At 46.3% G+C, this 21,246-nt stretch overlaps 1 protein-coding gene across 5 annotated transcripts in view; it reads right to left on the reverse strand.

Moving 5' to 3' along the window:
* Nucleotides 1-21,246, reverse strand: part of PHLDB3 (pleckstrin homology like domain family B member 3) — a 100,616-nt gene that overhangs the window by 6,169 nt on the left and 73,201 nt on the right. For all 5 annotated transcript variants that reach the window (XM_088449738.1, XM_088449734.1, XM_088449735.1 and 2 more), the window contains 4 exons: nucleotides 20,343-20,420; nucleotides 17,611-17,701; nucleotides 15,571-15,754; nucleotides 3,367-3,445 (listed from right to left, as the gene is read on the reverse strand). In XM_088449738.1, the coding sequence (XP_088305864.1) occupies nucleotides 3,367-3,445; nucleotides 15,571-15,754; nucleotides 17,611-17,701; nucleotides 20,343-20,420 (432 nt within the window). The remainder of the gene's footprint in view (nucleotides 1-3,366; nucleotides 3,446-15,570; nucleotides 15,755-17,610; nucleotides 17,702-20,342; nucleotides 20,421-21,246) is intronic.

Here is a 21,246-nt window from a genome sequence, read left to right on the forward strand (position 1 = left end):
TTCCCCTATGTATGCAGTGATGCCACCTATTGGAAAGGACAAGTAGGAGTCATGTAGTCCTGTTATTACCACATCACTGTACAGTCACTGACAGGCTGTAACCTCTCCCAAGTCTGGAAGTGCCACCCTTCCTCTCCTGCACAATATGGGGGTGGGATAGAGAGCTGAATACACCCATCCTGGCCCAGGTACCCCTATACCGGTAACTGCACATTCCTTGCCAACTTCAGAGACCAGTCGTGTAGCGCAGGAGCGGAGACCTGAATGGTACAGGAGCTGGAATCATAATTATTTAGACTATTTGTTTTTTACCCGAATATAAAAATGATGACTTATGTATAATTGGAGAGTGTTAGAGATGGCACGTTAGCTGTGAGGGTATAAAGTTTATGGAGATTGGGTTAAAATGAATATCTGGATTGTTCTGCCATTAAGCGTTATATATAATCTGGGAGAATTGCATTTATGAGTTAATATTTGAAGTGTTTATCATTATCCAGGATATTATTAAAATCTGAAAGCAGGGTGACCATTTTCTTATCATTTAAAATAGAGACATTAAAATATAGAGATATAGAACATATTACTGGGAGGCAGGTGTCTGCACGCGCCGGGCGTATCTGACAGGTCCACGTCAACAATACTGCCCTGACACTCTCAGCCTGCAGACGAGCTCAGCGATATATGTATCATTCATTTATTTTTTATTTTTTTTGCAAATTTACCTTCAATGGCTGCTAGGCAGATCACCAGGGGTGCAATGGCTGATAGGCAGATCACCAGGGGTGCAATGGCTGCTAGGCAGATCACCAGGGGTGCAATGGCTGCTAGGCAGATCACCAGGGGCGCAATGGCTGATAGGCAGATCACCAGGGGCGCAATGGCTGCTAGGCAGATCACCAGGGGCGCAATGGCTGCTAGGCAGATCACCAGGGGCGCAATGGCTGCTAGGCAGATCACCAGGGGTGCAATGGCTGCTAGGCAGATCACCAGGGGTAGAATGGCTGATAGGCAGATCACCAGGGGTAGAATGGCTGATAGGCAGATCACCAGGGGTGCAATGGCTATTAGGCAGATCACTAGGGGTGCAATGGCTATTAGGCAGATCACTAGGGGTGCAATGGCTGATAGGCAGATCACCAGGGGTGCAATGGCTGATAGGCAGATCACCAGGGGTGCAATGGCTATTAGGCAGATCACTAGGGGTGCAATGGCTGATAGGCAGATCACCAGGGGTGCAATGGCTGATAGGCAGATCACCAGGGGTACAATGGCTGATAGGCAGATCACTAGGGGTACAATGGCTGATAGGCAGATCACCAGGGGTGCAATGGCTGATAGGCAGATCACTAGGGGTGCAATGGCTGCTAGGCAGATCACTAGGGGTGCAATGGCTGATAGGCAGATCACCAGGGGCGCAATGGCTGCTAGGCAAATCACCAGGGGTGCAATGGCTGCTAGGCAGATCACCAGGGGCGCAATGGCTGATAGGCAGATCACCAGGGGTGCAATGGCTGCTAGGCAGATCACCAGGGGTGCAATGGCTGATAGGCAGATCACCAGGGGTGCAATGGCTGCTAGGCAGATCAACAGGGGTGCAATGGCTGCTAGGCAGATCACCAGGGGTGCAATGGCTGCTAGGCAGATCACTACGGGTGCAATGGCTGGATAGTCAGTGTATTCACCCATCTGGCTACGGATCACCACTAATCTTTTAAAAAGATAAAATAAAATAAAAACATAAAATAAAATAAAAAGTGGTCTCTTCCAAAAGAAGCTAGGAATAAATCCAGCAAAAAAAAATAAAATCAGTAATTATAAAAATAAAACACATTTTGATTTTTTAGCTAAAAAATAAATACACAAAACCAATATGCCATTAGCCTAAGCAGAATAAGAACTTATTACTGATAAACATAGTGGATATATATATATAAATGTCACTGTGCTCACCAAGCAAAAAAGGAGGAGACAAACTCAGCAACATTCTAGTAGCTTAAAAAGAGGAGCCTTGAGGTTACAGAGACCACTTTCCGTCACCCAATCACATAAAACCGAACACTGCTATTATTTATAGACATGACTGTAGGATTCGGAGTCAGTGTGCTCATCGATACGGATTAGATCAATTGGTCTCAGAGGGAATGACTGGAGCAAGTAAGTTTATGCAGAAGCTAATGCTAAAGTGATAGAATACAATGGACAATATAATACTGAGGTCTATGGATATTTCTGCCTGACTGATAATTGCTGTTATATATATATATATATATATATATATATATATATATCTTTGCTCTGTGGACCCGGACCGTGAGTATGTCAGGCATCTCTCTGCATTACTGAATATTCTCTACTTGTTTGCTGTAACCAAGAATAAACATGAAAAACTCGTTTGGGAACTCTCATTAAAGACAGCGCTTGGCAATGACAGCCGGCCGCTAACAAATTCTAATGTCAGTCTGCAAAACTTCACTTCACCAAACAATAGAGCGACTACACCTAACGTAACATACAGGGTTATGCCCAGGACCCCTACAAGCAGCAACGCACACACACACAAGCAGAGGGACACTACCTGCCGATTGCAGCTCCCAGACGTGTCAGCGAGTCAGAGAGGAAGGAGCCTCTGCTGAAGTCTCGCCTGTAAAAAGCAGAAGCACTTACATGACAGTCATGTGACGGGCAGGTCATCAGCCTGAGCTACAGCAGAACGCAGGGAGCTGGCTGACGGTGCACACTCAGTAACATCAGGGACCTAGGAGTGCTTGTCTGCCACGTGACTGCAGCCACTACACACACAGGAGCGTACGGACGCCAGGACTAAACATGCAGCAACGTGGACCGTGCAATAGTAAAGTGGGGTGTGAACATAAGGATTTTACAGTATATGACAGATTACTGCACAGCTGGATGGAGTACTCCGTTATACAGCACTCAATGACCATCGTACGTACCCAAATCTCCCTGTTGCTTGTCTATTGCATGCATCACATAGATCTATATGGTTATTAGCCCTTGGTGGCTCACAGTGATTTTGGGCATTACTATTAGACCTATTAATTATTAAGGAGGTAAGCTACCATTGCTGGGCTCCGTGCCAGTGTTACGGATATTGGCGCAGTCACGTGACAGCCCGGAGCAGTGATTTCTCTGGAGCCGTATATATATATTATATCTGCCAAATATACGGCTGCCTGTGATTTATTTATTTAAAGTTATATTTATTATTTCCACCCGCAGCAACATACAGGTATATAATATAAAAAGTTACTTGATTTATAAATACTTTGGCTAATCCATCAATGTGTATAAACATAAAAGAAAAGCATCAACCGCTGCACACACACAAATCTCTTAGCTCACCCTGGCCTTCAGGAGGCGCTCCTTCTCTGCCAGGGCCTCGCGGAGTTGGCGTTCTATCGCCGCTATCTCAGGTATAGGTCTGTGGGAGAGGAAGAGATAAGGTTACTAAGAGAGCAGTGCTGTGTACAGTGCGCCACGTGTAATGGCACCAGTAGGCATACGCCAACAAACATGGGAAATGCGAGAGCGGATACGGTACAAAGGATAAACTGCACCTAGAACATAGGCCACGGAGAATGCTCATATTATTGTGATAATCCTGCAAAGTGGGTCAATTAGCAATGACTACACCTGTGCTGCAGCCGGGAGATCTGGAAAACATGAAGTTTTAGGTGAGGACAGAGTTTGGCCACACCTGGTATACAGTATACAAGTCATGTGACACCTCCTGTAGCACTGTATACAGTATAAAAGTCATGTGACACCTCCTGTAGCACTGTATACAGTATACAAGTCATGTGACACCTCCAGTAGCACTGTATACAGTATACAAGTCATGTGACACCTCCTGTAGCACTGTATACAGTATACAAGTCATGTGACACCTCCTGTAGCACTGTATACAGTATACTAGTCATGTGACACCTCCTGTAGCACTGTATACAGTATACAAGTCATGTGACACCTCCTGTAGCACTGTATACAGTATACAAGTCATGTGACACCTCCTGTAGCACTGTATACAGTATAGAAGGCATGTGACACCTCCTGTAGCACTGTATACAGTATACAAGTCATGTGACACCTCCTGTAGCACTGTATACAGTATACAAGTCATGTGACACCTCCAGGAGCACTGTATACAGTATACAAGTCATGTGAAACCTCCTGTAGCACTGTATACAGTATACTAGTCATGTGACACCTCCTGTAGCACTGTATACAGTATACAAGTCATGTGACACCTCCTGTAGCACTGTATACAAGGCATGTGACACCTCCTGTAGCACTGTATACAGTATACTAGTCATGTGACACCTCCTGTAGCACTGTATACAGTATAGAAGGCATGTGACACCTCCTGTAGCACTGTATACAGTATACAAGTCATGTGACACCTCCTGTAGCACTGTATACAGTATACAAGTCATGTGACACCTCCAGGAGCACTGTATACAGTATACAAGTCATGTGAAACCTCCTGTAGCACTGTATACAGTATACTAGTCATGTGACACCTCCTGTAGCACTGTATACAGTATACAAGTCATGTGACACCTCCTGTAGCACTGTATACAAGGCATGTGACACCTCCTGTAGCACTGTATACAGTATACTAGTCATGTGACAACTCCTGTAGCACTGTATACAGTATACAAGTCATGTGACACCTCCTGTAGCACTGTATACAGTATACAAGTCATGTGACACCTCCAGTAGCACTGTATACTAGTCATGTGACACCTCCTGCAGCACTGTATACAGTATACAAGTCATGTGACACCTCCTGCAGCACTATATACAGTATACAAGTCATGTGACACCTCCTGCAGCACTGTATACAGTATACAGGGTATGTGACACCTCCTGTAGCACTGTATACAGTATACAAGTCATGTGACACCTCCTGCAGTACTGTATACATTATACAAGTCATGTGACACCTCCTGTAGCACTGTATACAGTATACTAGTCATGTGACACCTCCTGTAGCACTGTATACAGTATACAAGTCATGTGACACCTCCTGTAGCACTGTATACAGTATACAAGTCATGTGACACCTCCTGTAGCACTGTATACAGTATAGAAGGCATGTGACACCTCCTGTAGCACTGTATACAGTATACAAGTCATGTGACACCTCCTGTAGCACTGTATACAGTATACAAGTCATGTGACACCTCCAGTAGCACTGTATACAGTATACAAGTCATGTGAAACCTCCTGTAGCACTGTATACAGTATACTAGTCATGTGACACCTCCTGTAGCACTGTATACAGTATACAAGTCATGTGACACCTCCTGTAGCACTGTATACAAGGCATGTGACACCTCCTGTAGCACTGTATACAGTATACTAGTCATGTGACAACTCCTGTAGCACTGTATACAGTATACAAGTCATGTGACACCTCCTGTAGCACTGTATACAGTATACAAGTCATGTGACACCTCCAGTAGCACTGTATACTAGTCATGTGACACCTCCTGCAGCACTGTATACAGTATACAAGTCATGTGACACCTCCTGCAGCACTATATACAGTATACAAGTCATGTGACACCTCCTGCAGCACTGTATACAGTATACAGGGTATGTGACACCTCCTGTAGCACTGTATACAGTATACAAGTCATGTGACACCTCCTGCAGTACTGTATACAGTATACAAGTCATGTGACACCTCCTGCAGCACTGTATACAAGGCATGTGACACCTCCTGCAGCACTGTATACAAGTCATGTGACACTTCCTGTAGCACTGTATACAAGGCATGTGACATCTCCTGTAGCACAGTATACAGTATACAAGGCATGTGACACCTCCTGTAGCACAGTATACAAGGCATGTGACACCTCCTGTAGCACAGTATACAGTATACAAGGCATGTGACACCTCCTGTAGCACAGTATACAAGGCATGTGACACCTCCTGTAGCACAGTATACAGTATACAAGGCATGTGACACCTCCTGCAGCACTGTATACAAGTCATGTGACACCTCCTGCAGCACTGTATACAAGTCTTGTGACACCTCCTGCAGCACTGTATACAAGTCATGTGACACCTCCTGTAGCACAGTATACAAGGCATGTGACACCTTCTGTAGCACTGTATACAAGGCATGGGACACCTCCTGTAGCACTGTATACAAGGCATGTGACACCTCCTGCAGCACTGTATACAAGGCATGTGACACCTCCTGCAGCACTGTATACAAGGCATTAGACACCTCCTACAGCACTGTATACAAGTCATGTGACACCTCCTGTAGCACTGTATACAAGTCATGTGACACCTTCTGCAGCACTGTATACAAGGCATGTGACACCTCCTGTACCACTGTATACAGGGAATGTGACACCTCCTGTAGCACTGTATACAAGGCATGTGACACCTCCTGCAGCACAGTATACAAGGCATGTGACACATCCTGTAGCACAGTATACAAGTCATGTGACACCTCCTGTAGCACAGTATACAAGGCATGTGACACCTCCTGCAGCACTGTACACAGGGCATGTGACACCTCCTGCAGCACTGTACACAAGTCATGTGACACCTCCTGTAGCACTGTATACAAGGCATGTGACACTTCCTGCAGCACTGTATACAGTATACAAGGCATGTGACACCTCCTGCAGCACTGTATACAGTATACAAGTCATGTGACACCTCCTGTAGCACTGTATACAGTATACAAGGCATGTGACACCTCCTGCAGCACTGTATACAGTATACAAGGCATGTGACACCTCCTGCAGCACTGTATACAGTATACAAGGCATGTGACACCTCCTGCAGCACTGTATACAGTATAAAAGGCATGTGACACCTCCTGCAGCACTGTATACAGTATACAAGGCATGTGACACCTCCTGCAGCACTGTATACAGTATACAAGTCATGTGACACCTCCTGTAGCACTGTATACAGTATACAAGTCATGTGACACCTCCTGTAGCACTGTATACAGTATACAAGTCATGTGACACCTCCTGCAGCACTGTATACAGTATACAAGTCATGTGACACCTCCTGCAGCACTATATACAGTATACAAGTCATGTGACACCTCCTGCAGCACTGTATACAGTATACAGGGCATGTGACACCTCCTGTAGCACTGTATACAGTATACAAGTCATGTGACACCTCCTGCAGTACTGTATACAGTATACAAGTCATGTGACACCTCCTGCAGCACTGTATACAAGGCATGTGACACCTCCTGCAGCACTGTATACAAGTCATGTGACACTTCCTGTAGCACAGTATACAAGGCATGTGACACCTCCTGTAGCACTGTATACAAGGCATGTGACACCTCCTGCAGCACTGTATACAAGTCATGTGACACCTCCTGTAGCACAGTATACAAGGCATATGACACCTCCTGCAGCACTGTATACAAGGCATGTGACACCTCCTGTAGCACAGTATACAGTATACAAGGCATGTGACACCTCCTGTAGCACAGTATACAAGGCATGTGACACCTCCTGTAGCACAGTATACAGTATACAAGGCATGTGACACCTCCTGCAGCACTGTATACAGTATACAAGGCATGTGACACCTCCTGCAGCACTGTATACAAGTCATGTGACACCTCCTGCAGCACTGTATACAAGTCATGTGACACCTCCTGTAGCACAGTATACAAGGCATGTGACACCTTCTGTAGCACTGTATACAAGGCATGGGACACCTCCTGTAGCACTGTATACAAGGCATGGGACAACTCCAGCAGCACTGTATACAAGGCATGGGACACCTCCTGTAGCACTGTATACAAGGCATGGGACACCTCCTGTAGCACTGTATACAAGGCATGGGACACCTCCTGTAGCACTGTATACAAGGCATGTGACACCTCCTGTAGCACTGTATACAAGGCATGTGACACCTCCTGTAGCACTGTATACAAGGCATGTGACACCTCCTGCAGCACAGTATACAAGGCATGTGACACCTCCTGCAGCACAGTATACAAGGCATGTGACACCTCCTGTAGCACTGTATACAAGGCATGTGACACCTCCTGTAGCACTGTATACAAGGCATGGGACAACTCCTGCAGCACTGTATACAAGGCATGGGACACCTCCTGTAGTACTGTATACAAGGCATGTGACACCTCCTGTAGCACTGTATACAAGGCATGGGACACCTCCTGCAGCACTGTATACAAGGCATGGGACACCTCCTGTAGCACTGTATACAAGGCATGGGACACCTCCTGTAGCACAGTATATAAGGCATGTGACACCTCCTGTAGCACTGTATACAAGGCATGTGACACCTCCTGTAGCACTGTATACAGTATACAAGGCATGTGACACCTCCTGCAGCACTGTATACAAGGCATGGGACACCTCCTGTAGCACTGTATACAGTATACAAGGCATGTGACACCTCCTGCAGCACTGTATACAAGGCATGGGACACCTCCTGTAGCACTGTATACAAGGCATGTGACACCTCCTGTAGCACAGTATACAGTATACAAGTCATGTGACACCTCCTGTAGCACTGTATACAAGGCATGTGACACCTCCTGTAGCACTGTATACAAGGCATGTGACACCTCCTGTAGCACTGTATACAGGGCATGTGACACCTCCTGTAGCACTGTATACAAGGAATGGGACACCTCCTGTAGCACTGTATACAAGGCATGTGACACCTCCTGTAGCACAGTATATAAGGCATGTGACACCTCCTGTAGCACTGTATACAAGGCATGTGACACCTCCTGTAGCACGGTATACAAGTCATGTGACACCTCCTGTAGCACTGTATACAAGGCATGTGACACCTCCTGTAGCACTGTATACAAGGCATGTGACACCTCCTGTAGCACAGTATACAACGCATGTGACACCTCCTGTAGCACAGTATACAAGGCATGTGACACCTCCTGTAGCACAGTATACAAGGCATGTGACACCTCCTGTACACAGTATACAAGTCATGTGACACCTCCTGTAGCACTGTATACAAGGCATGTGACACCTCCTGTAGCACTGTATACAAGGCATGTGACACCTCCTGTAGCACAGTATACAAGGCATGTGAAACCTCCTGCAGCACAGTATACAAGGCATGTGACACCTCCTGTAGCACTGTATACAAGGCATGTGACACCTCCTGTAGCACTGTATACAAGGCATGTGACACCTCCTGTAGCACTGTATACAGGGCATGTGACACCTCCTGTAGTACTGTATACAAGGCATGTGACACCTCCTGTAGCACTGTATACAAGGCTTGTGACACCTCCTGCAGCACTGTATACAAGGCATGTGACACCTCCTACAGCACTGTATACAAGGCATGTCACACCTCCTGTAGCACTGTATACAGGGAATGTGACACCTCCTGTAGCACTGTATACAAGTCATGTGACACCTCCTGCAGCACTGTATACAAGGCATTAGACACCTCCTACAGCACTGTATACAAGGCATGTGACACCTCCTGTAGCACTGTATACAGGGAATGTGACACCTCCTGTAGCACTGTATACAAGTCATGTGACACCTTCTGCAGCACTGTATACAAGGCATGTGACACCTCCTGTAGCACTGTATACAGGGAATGTGACACCTCCTGTAGCACTGTATACAAGGCATGTGACACCTCCTGCAGCACAGTATACAAGGCATGTGACACCTCCTGTAGCACAGTATACAAGTCATGTGACACCTCCTGTAGCACAGTATACAAGGCATGTGACACCTCCTGCAGCACTGTACACAGGGCATGTGACACCTCCTGCAGCACTGTACACAAGTCATGTGACACCTCCTGTAGCACTGTATACAAGGCATGTGACACTTCCTGCAGCACTGTATACAAGGCATGTGACACCTCCTGCAGCACTGTATACAGTATACAAGGCATGTGACACCTCCTGCAGCACTGTATACAGTATACAAGGCATGTGACACCTCCTGCAGCACTGTATACAGTATACAAGGCATGTGACACCTCCTGCAGCACTGTATACAGTATACAAGTCATGTGACACTTCCTGTAGCACAGTATACAAGGCATGTGACACCTCCTGTAGCACTGTATACAAGGCATGTGACACCTCCTGCAACACTGTATACAAGTCATGTGACACCTCCTGTAGCACAGTATACAGTATACAAGGCATGTGACACCTCCTGCAGCACTGTATACAAGGCATGTGACACCTCCTGTAGCACAGTATACAGTATACAAGGCATGTGACACCTCCTGTAGCACAGTATACAGTATACAAGGCATGTGACACCTCCTGCAGCACTGTATACAGTATACAAGGCATGTGACACCTCCTGCAGCACTGTATACAAGTCATGTGACACCTCCTGCAGCACTGTATACAAGTCATGTGACACCTCCTGTAGCACAGTATACAAGGCATGTGACACCTTCTGTAGCACTGTATACAAGGCATGGGACACCTCCTGTAGCACTGTATACAAGGCATGGGACACCTCCTGCAGCACTGTATACAAGGCATGGGACACCTCCTGTAGCACTGTATACAAGGCATGGGACACCTCCTGTAGCACTGTATACAAGGCATGGGACACCTCCTGTAGCACTGTATACAAGGCATGTGACACCTCCTGTAGCACTGTATACAAGGCATGTGACACCTCCTGTAGCACTGTATACAAGGCATGTGACACCTCCTGCAGCACAGTATACAAGGCATGTGACACCTCCTGCAGCACAGTATACAAGGCATGTGACACCTCCTGTAGCACTGTATACAAGGCATGGGACAACTCCTGCAGCACTGTATACAAGGCATGGGACACCTCCTGTAGCACTGTATACAAGGCATGGGACACCTCCTGTAGCACAGTATATAAGGCATGTGACACCTCCTGTAGCACTGTATACAAGGCATGTGACACCTCCTGTAGCACAGTATACAGTATACAAGGCATGTGACACCTCCTGCAGCACTGTATACAAGGCATGGGACACCTCCTGTAGCACTGTATACAAGGCATGTGACACCTCCTGTAGCACTGTATACAGGGCATGTGACACCTCCTGTAGCACTGTATACAAGGCATGGGACACCTCCTGTAGCACTGTATACAAGGCATGTGACACCTCCTGTAGCACAGTATATAAGGCATGTGACACCTCCTGTAGCACTGTATACAAGGCATGTGACACCTCCTGTAGCACTGTACACAGTATACAAGGCATGTGACACCTCCTGCAGCACTGTATACAAGGCATGTGACACCTCCTGCAGCACTGTATACAAGTCATGTGACACCTCCTGTAGCACTGTATACAAGGCATGGGACACCTCCTGCAGCACTGTATACAAGGCATGGGACACCTCCTGTAGCACTGTATACAAGGCATGGGACACCTCCTGTAGCACTGTATACAAGGCATGGGACACCTCCTGTAGCACTGTATACAGTATACAAGGCATGTGACACCTCCTGTAGCACTGTATACAGGGCATGTGACACCTCCTGTAGCACTGTATACAGGGCATGTGACACCTCCTGTAGCACTGTATACAAGGCATGTGACACCTCCTGTAGCACAGTATATAAGGCATGTGACACCTCCTGTAGCACTGTATACAAGGCATGGGACACCTCCTGTAGCACTGTATACAAGGCATGGGACACCTCCTGTAGCACTGTATACAAGGCATGGGACACCTCCTGTAGCACTGTATACAGGGCATGTGACACCTCCTGTAGCACTGTATACAGGGCATGGGACACCTCCTGTAGCACTGTATACAAGGCATGTGACACCTCCTGTAGCACAGTATATAAGGCATGTGACACCTCCTGTAGCACTGTATACAGGGCATGTGACACCTCCTGTAGCACTGTATACAAGGCATGTGACACCTCCTGTAGCACAGTATATAAGGCATGTGACACCTCCTGTAGCACTGTATACAAGGCATGTGACACCTCCTGTAGCACTGTACACAGTATACAAGGCATGTGACACCTCCTGCAGCACTGTATACAAGGCATGTGACACCTCCTGCAGCACTGTATACAAGTCATGTGACACCTCCTGTAGCACTGTATACAAGGCATGGGACACCTCCTGCAGCACTGTATACAAGGCATGGGACACCTCCTGTAGCACTGTATACAAGGCATGGGACACCTCCTGTAGCACTGTATACAAGGCATGGGACACCTCCTGTAGCACTGTATACAGTATACAAGGCATGTGACACCTCCTGTAGCACTGTATACAGGGCATGTGACACCTCCTGTAGCACTGTATACAGGGCATGTGACACCTCCTGTAGCACTGTATACAAGGCATGTGACACCTCCTGTAGCACAGTATATAAGGCATGTGACACCTCCTGTAGCACAGTATATAAGGCATGTGACACCTCCTGTAGCACTGTATACAAGGCATGTGACACCTCCTGTAGCACAGTATATAAGGCATGTGACACCTCCTGTAGCACTGTATACAAGGCATGTGACACCTCCTGTAGCACTGTACACAGTATACAAGGCATGTGACACCTCCTGCAGCACTGTATACAAGGCATGTGACACCTCCTGCAGCACTGTATACAAGTCATGTGACACCTCCTGTAGCACTGTATACAAGGCATGGGACACCTCCTGCAGCACTGTATACAAGGCATGGGACACCTCCTGTAGCACTGTATACAAGGCATGGGACACCTCCTGTAGCACTGTATACAAGGCATGGGACACCTCCTGTAGCACTGTATACAGTATACAAGGCATGTGACACCTCCTGTAGCACTGTATACAGGGCATGTGACACCTCCTGTAGCACTGTATACAGGGCATGTGACACCTCCTGTAGCACTGTATACAAGGCATGTGACACCTCCTGTAGCACAGTATATAAGGCATGTGACACCTCCTGTAGAACTGTATACAAGGCATGTGACACCTCCTGTAGCACAGTATATAAGGCATGTGACACCTCCTGTAGCACTGTATACAAGGCATGTGACACCTCCTGTAGCACTGTATACAAGGCATGGGACACCTCCTGTAGCACTGTATACAAGGCATGGGACACCTCCTGTAGCACTGTATACAAGGCATGGGACACCTCCTGTAGCACTGTATACAAGGCATGGGACACCTCCTGTAGCACTGTATACAGTATACAAGGCATGTGACACCTCCTGTAGCACTGTATACAAGGCATGGGACACCTCCTGTAGCACTGTATACAGTATACAAGGCATGTGACACCTCCTGTAGCACTGTATACAGTATACAAGGCATGTGACACCTCCTGTAGCACTGTATACAAGGCATGGGACACCTCCTGTAGCACTGTATACAAGGCATGTGACACCTCCTGTAGCACTGTATACAAGGCATGGGACACCTCCTGTAGCACTGTATACAGTATACAAGGCATGTGACACCTCCTGTAGCACTGTATACAGTATACAAGGCATGTGACACCTCCTGTAGCACTGTATACAGTATACAAGGCATGTGACACCTCCTGTAGCACTGTATACAGTATACAAGGCATGTGACACCTCCTGTAGCACAGTATATAAGGCATGTGACACCTCCTGTAGAACTGTATACAAGGCATGTGACACCTCCTGTAGCACAGTATATAAGGCATGTGACACCTCCTGTAGCACTGTATACAAGGCATGGGACACCTCCTGTAGCACTGTATACAAGGCATGGGACACCTCCTGTAGTACTGTATACAAGGCATGGGACACCTCCTGTAGCACTGTATACAAGGCATGGGACACCTCCTGTAGCACTGTATACAGTATACAAGGCATGTGACACCTCCTGTAGCACTGTATAAGGCATGGGACACCTCCTGTAGCACTGTATACAGTATACAAGGCATGTGACACCTCCTGTAGCACTGTATACAGTATACAAGGCATGTGACACCTCCTGTAGCACTGTATACAAGGCATGGGACACCTCCTGTAGCACTGTATACAGTATACAAGGCATGTGACACCTCCTGTAGCACAGTATACAAGGCATGTGACACCTCTTGTAGCACTGTATACAAGGCATGTGACACCTCCTGTAGCACTGTAAAGAGTACAGGTAAAAGGTTGCAGCACTATATAGAGTACTGTAATGTGACACCACCTGTATTATTTGAGCAGAATTAGACACAAGGCAGAGAGGAAATACCATACAATGTACTAAGGATAGGTGTAGCTGACATAGGGACTGATTCAGCAAGGATCGCTATTGCGATTACGCACACAGTCTCACTGCGAAGATATGTGCAATCGCAATGCCATACACAGTCGAACATAAGGACGCCCACTTTACCTTACACATATCTGTAATACTTAGTAAGACTGTGAAACCATCAGTAACATCGGTACCATCGCAGCCTCACGCACATTTGTACAAGGTCTGACCTTACTCAGGAATTGCTAACCTCATCGTACGCAGTGAAAGCCCAAGCTGCCAATGTTATGCGCGCCCCTGCAACGACGTTCAAACGCACTGACACACCTGTGTTTCGCCGACCACCCCCCCTAGTCACCGCCTCCAAACGGTACTTCCCGTCAATCGCTCTGCAGTGGGTCTGCGTAGTCACTGCGATGCATGCGCAGATCGCAACAATCGGCCAATTGCGTGTGTAATCGCAGGTGAGATCGGTTCTGAATCAGGCCCATAGTCTGACACTGAAGATTGAATAGCAAACCCCTCCAGCTATCAGAACAGCCGGGGTCAGATGTCCGAGACCCATGTTATATAGAGCGCTAACCCCAGAAGACTATGAAATGACCCATTTCTTAGTCCACCACAGGGCCGCAACTAGGGGGGGGCTGGAGGTGCACGTGCACCGGGTGCCATATTGCAGGGGGTGAAAAACTGACTCAAGGTGGCTTGGGGGCTGCAGACTCAGAAAACGGCCATCCAAAAATGGCCGCTGCCAAAGAGGAGACAAATGCTAGAGGTCCTTACTGGCCAGGGGGGTTTATGCTCATTGCCAGGGGGTTTATGCCAGCCGTCCGCATGGACGAGCAAGGACAAACTTCAGGTACAGGAAGGGAGGGGGCGCAAAATTGCTGCCTTGCACCGGGTGACAGATATCCTAGTTTCGGCCCTGCCCACCACCACAGGCACCTCTTGTATCAGCACTTACTGAACGGTTACAGGGGCCTCCTGTTCTTCTAGTTGGGGAAAAAAGGGTTGACAAGCCTTTTAAGAAAGTGTTGTCTACTTAAGACATGAAGTGCCAAATGTAATAGGGTGAGAGTTTAGAAAATGTGAGAGTTTAGCAGTAAACTCTCACATTGGTTGAGTTTTATCTTCAATATGGGAAAACATCTGGATGAGATTTTAAATTGTGAGAGTTTTTTAAGTCTGAAAAAACATGCAAGTTCGCTCTGTTACTTTGTTTTTGGACTCTATTACATTGGCAAAGTTTAAAAAGTGTCAGAAACTCTCACTTTTCTAAACTCTCACCCTATTACATTTGGCCCGAAGAGTCTGTTGTGTAGGTCACTATTACCCGTATGTAAGTGGTAGTCTGGGAAGGTGTTGAACTCTTCCAGCACTAGACCGCCTGTCCTCTCCGTGCAGATTCCGGCTGCGGGCAATCTGAAGATTGGGGCTGATGGCTAAGGCTATCTGACCACCGGTGCTGCTGGAGGACACGGCGAGGTGTAGTGCCAGGCCGGCACTTTCCAAACACGCTGCAACAGTAGAATAAAAATCAAGGTTATTTAGAGGACTTAAAAAAAACAAAAAACATTTAAATTAACAAACTGGTGAACGCATAGCACATAACAACCGTTTACATACTATAGCAAAACATACACATTCACACACAGAACGTCAACATAACTATTCTGATTGCCATCAATAAAACATATACAGGTACAATTCTTATCTTTTATAAAGAAAGGGAGTATAGGTAGGGAGTATGGGAAGGGAGTATGGGAAGGGAGTATAGGTAGGGAGTATGGGAAGGGAGTATAGGTAGAGAGTATGGGAAGGGAGTATGGGAAGGGAGTATGGGAAGGGAGTATGGGAAGGGAGTATGGGAAGGGAGTATAGGTAGGGAGTATAGGTAGGGAGTATGGGAAGGGAGTATAGGTAGGGAGTATGGGAAGGGAGTATAGGTAGGGAGTATGGGAAGGGAGTATAGGTAGGGAGTATGGGAAGGGAGTATAGGTAGGGAGTATAGGTAGGGAGTATGGGAAGGGAGTATAGGTAGGGAGTATGGGAAAGGAGTATAGGTAGGGAGTATGGGAAGGGAGTATAGGAAGGGAGTATGAGAAGGGAGTATGGGAAGGGAGTATGGGAAGGGAGTATGGGAAGGGAGTATGGGAAGGGAGTATAGGTAGGGAGTATGGGAAGGGAGTATAGGTAGGGAGTATGGGAAAGGAGTATAGGTAGGGAGTATGGGAAGGTGGTATAGGAAGGGAGTATGGGAAGGTATAGGTAGGGAGTATAGGTAGGGAGTATGGGAAGGGAGTATGGGAAGGGAGTATGGGAAGTGAGTATAGGTAGAGAGTATGGAAAGGGAGTATAGGTAGGGAGTATGGGAAGGGAGTATAGGTAGGGAGTATGGGAAGGGAGTATAGGTAGGCAGTATAGGTAGGGAGTATGGGAAGGGAGTATGGGAAGGGAGTATAGGTAGGGAGTATAGGTAGGGAGTATGGGAAGGGAGTATGGGAAGGGAGTATAGGTAGGCAGTATGGGAAGGGAGTATAGGTAGGGAGTATAGGTAGGGAGTATGGGAAAGGAGTATAGGTAGGGAGTATGGGAAGGTGGTATAGGAAGGGAGTATGGGAAGGTATAGGTAGGGAGTATAGGTAGGGAGTATGGGAAGGGAGTATGGGAAGTGAGTATAGGTAGAGAGTATGGAAAGGGAGTATAGGTAGGGAGTATGGGAAGGGAGTATAGGTAGGGAGTATGGGAAGGGAGTATAGGTAGGCAGTATAGGTAGGGAGTATGGGAAGGGAGTATGGGAAGGGAGTATAGGTAGGGAGTATAGGTAGGGAGTATAGGTAGGCAGTATTTGAAGGGAGTATGGGAAGGGAGTATAGGTAGGCAGTATGGGAAGGGAGTATAGGTAGGGAGTATAGGTAGGGAGTATGGGAAGGGAGAAAATGCTTATATTAATCTTGTGTACATCCCAGGTACATCACTTTGTAAAATTTGGAAAGGGTAGGCCACACTTTTAATTGGTATTATTTAAATTATCTTGTACCGACTGTGGAGAGTATATGTTCAAACGGTGCCTAAATCTTGAAGTGTATTTTAGGTGCCTCATGCCTCAATGAGGTCACTAGCTCCCAGGGGATTTCCATGGATATTAGATCAGCCCAAACACTGGTGGCCTCTGTAACGGATGCCTATTATGACTTTGCTCATACATTAGTGGATACTACAGAAATTTGAACAAAACTCATTAACATCTCTCATTGCAAAGTCTGAAAACATTAATAAATCGGCAAATCCGGTGCCTTAGTAAATGGATTTTAGCAACATAATAAGCACTAAAACTGCAATGAATGAAAAATGATGAGGTGCCGCCACTCACCGTTTCCGTGGAGCGATACTGGGCGATCAGACTGCCGGACAAATGGTGCGTTTCCCCTTCTCTTGGGCAGGCTTGAGGTTCTCTGTAGCCCCTAGTGCAAAATGTACAACAGCGCATGAGCAGGATCCAATACAGAGCTGTAAAGTCTGAACTGCAGGACAGCCTGGGTACGGTGAGCTTATACATAGACCCAACTACATAATAACCTCTCCTCATTATAATCTGAACTTTAAAATGATAAAAAAAATAATAATAATTAAATAAAAAATAATTGGTCGCCAATGCGACCATTCAGCGATACAGGCGTCTCCTTATACACTGTGGCTTCAGCCGCGCCAAACAGACCTTCCCAGTGCGCAGTGTCTCAGGCGACTCAGCCGTGCGTCTTACTCGCTCAAAATGTGCGTCTTATTCCAACAAATAAAACAACTGGAAGGAACAATACTACATTGCTGGACTGCGCTGATCAATTTGGTGTGCGACACTTGTATATCTGTGCGCTGATTAATCTGAATCTGCATACATAGTGCTGCGATGCAGCAACTTTTTCACACGCCAAGTTCCGTTGAGCTTTATCTGCGACTTTGTACGTGTTGAAACTATTTCCTGAGCGGGTACAGCCGCAGCCCAGCGTCTCTAGTGCACTTTGAGTGGTATTTTGCTGCGTCTGCGATGCGAATAAGCCGGAAATTATAAAGAGAAAGACGGTACGCTAAACCACTGGCAGCGGCTCAGTTGCGCCGGGAGTCTCACGCCGTATGGCGTATAGGCGCTGTGTGTATGAGGACACATCTGTAAGCTACCCACATCAATGTATAAGCAGGCAGATTACGTGTCCCGCGGGCTGAAAGACGACTGACTTGAGAAGACACATGAGGATATTATAGTGGAATGTATGTTACCCATTCCTATAGAACAGCCTATACATGTATTTGGTGCTTCCAGCTCACTGGGTGCATCTCTTCTAGCTGCTTCATATAAAGACACTTCTGATTTGTACCTTTTATTCAAAATCTACTGATAAAAATATAAGCACTTCGCAGATCTCTCTGACGGCTGCAGTTCTTCCTCACAGCCAGCAGGTGAAAAAGATTTCCTGATACATTGCACTGTGGGCCTGATTCAGAGCCGCTCGTAAGCGGCCGCTCATTCGCTCCGAGCGATGTTCGCACATCTGCGCATGCGTATGGGTCATAGAGCGCATGCGCCAACAAGTCAGTGCGGTCGGAAATCGTGTGCTCGCAAAATAGCGAGTGCCTGCTAATTTGAGTGACAGGATGAGGCGTTTGTGGGTGATAACAGGGGAAGGTGCTTGAAAACGGGGAGTGGAGATCCGAACGCAGGCATGCCAAACGGTCAAAACGGGCGTTTTAAGGGTGTGCATAATTAACAAAGCGGCGTCATCGACCACGTCACTTGGTTGTCTTTTAGCCTGAACTGCTCGCAGTGATTGTGGTAGGAAAATGCTACCACAAGCACTGCGAGCAGTTCAGACGCCTTTCGATGTACTCGATTAATCTAATAAATAGCGGAGATGACGTATGATGCGAGCGGCCAAGGGGCGTCTTTACAAAATAGCGAGCGCATGTTTCGGACGCTCGCTCAGACATAGAGGCGTCAACAGACCACAGAGAGCGAGCGCTCAATTTAAATAGCCGGACCCTTTTTCTGAACGAGCGAGCGCAAATAGCGTCCGGCTCTGAATCAGGCACTGTATTCTCACCATTATGGATTTAGCTTAGAACAAAGCGCTTTTTTTTGCCTTTTGAGAAAAATATCTTTAAAGAATAACAAATAAAATATGATCTTGTATAAAGAAAACGTAGTTTGAGGCTCAGCAAGTATAAAAAAATAAGAAAAACCACCAACACTAGGGGGCAGTAGCGCTCTTCCCCAAAAATACAAAAATAAGATTGGCTCTGAAGGCTAGGTGACCTTCTGAGAGAAAGAACAGCTCACACTGAAGCAGTTACTGTGTTAACCTTTAAAAATCTCTTAACTCGCTGCATAGAATCTTTAATAACACGTTTGGCTGTTACAGGCTGTCTTTCTATATTGCAATACTCCTTCATATATAGGGGGAGATTAATGAAAGCTTGGGGAGAGAACGTGGAGAGCAATAAAGTACCAACCAATCAGCTCCTGTTATTTTTCATACACAATGACTGTAACATGACAGTTAGAAGTCAATGGGTTGGTACTTTTGGGTCTACTTACTAACCCTTGGCTGGAGATAAGGTGGACGGACATAAAGTACCAACCAACCAGCTCCTGTCATTTTTCAAACACAGCCTGTGACATGGCAGTTAGGAGCTGGTTGGCTGGTACTTTATCTCCATCCAAGGCTTAGTAAATAGCCCTCTGTATCTCTCTCCATGCTTTGATGTACCTCTACCTTAGTGTCCATTTAAAACTGAAGCACAAACCATTTTTAAGCATGATAAACTTTTGCACTGTCTGTGCATTTGCCAATTGGTTTACAGGGTCAGTGGCGTCTGTGCGTGCTCTGTTATACTATGTGTATGCATTGAACACAACTCCCAATATAATACTTCTAACAATGCTTCATAGGTGTGTACTTTATACATTGACTTTTCAAGTGCTCCATATGTGAGAACCTGCAAATGAGAGTGGGAGAGAGGGGAAGAGAGAGACAGACTAACATAGAAGAGAAATAGACAGACACAATAGAGAATGGGAAGGAGGAGACAGAATGGGACAGGTCTTCTCACCTTTTTTGGGGAGCTCTCCCTCCCTTCCTGCAGGTCCTTCCCGCACAATGCACTAAGGGCCACCAAGCGATCTTTCTCCTAAAGGCAAGGGAATAAATACACTATAATTACTACAAACTGTCTACAATGCACAAATGCTCAATCCCTCAATGTAACATCGGTAGTGGTAGCGTGTTTCATCTCCGGTACATATTAATAGTCTACATGTGATAATGTAATATACCCAGAAAATAGTCTGTAGTATGAATGTGCCTCTGCACACAGTAATAAGCAGTATATTATCCACACATCACAAATATCGCATGAGACTTCTCACTAACATGGCCGGAGTTGGGGGAGTGCGATAAGCAGCAAATATTACCTCCACAAACTGCTCAGAAAACTACAGAAGGGTAATATGGAATTTTTCTGCATTTTCTTTCTTTGTGTTTTTTTTTTAAACTAGGAAAACACAACATTTGTCTTATTCCTCTGTCTGCTGATGAAAACACGTTAGGTAATTGGTATGCAGTTCCTTAGAGTAGCCTGAAGATGGCGGTGTTTATGTTGAAATTTTAAAAAGGACCGAAAAGTACACAATTAACAATCACCCCATTCATAAGGAGCCCAGTATTGTTTAAGCAGCTCAGTTGGTGGCAGGGGAGGGGAATCTACGAAAAAAGTCATTTGGATTTTTTACTTTAAAAATAAAGTCATTTCCGGCTCAGTATGGGGAGCTGGTGGAGGTGTCTGGCTGACATTTCCCAGCTCGGGGTATGCTGGGTGTGCTGGCCTCACTCACTGATCTGGCACTAAGCCCCTTCCCATTCATTCTTTGTTTGTCGGATTAATCTTAAATGGCATTTCTGAGACTTAACAATTTTAGTGTATCATTTAAAATCCATTTACGCGTCCTTCCTATTCT

This window comes from Taudactylus pleione, unplaced genomic scaffold (assembly GCF_031769625.1).
Source record: "Taudactylus pleione unplaced genomic scaffold, aTauple2 ptg000494l, whole genome shotgun sequence".
NCBI lineage: Eukaryota > Metazoa > Chordata > Amphibia > Anura > Myobatrachidae > Taudactylus > Taudactylus pleione.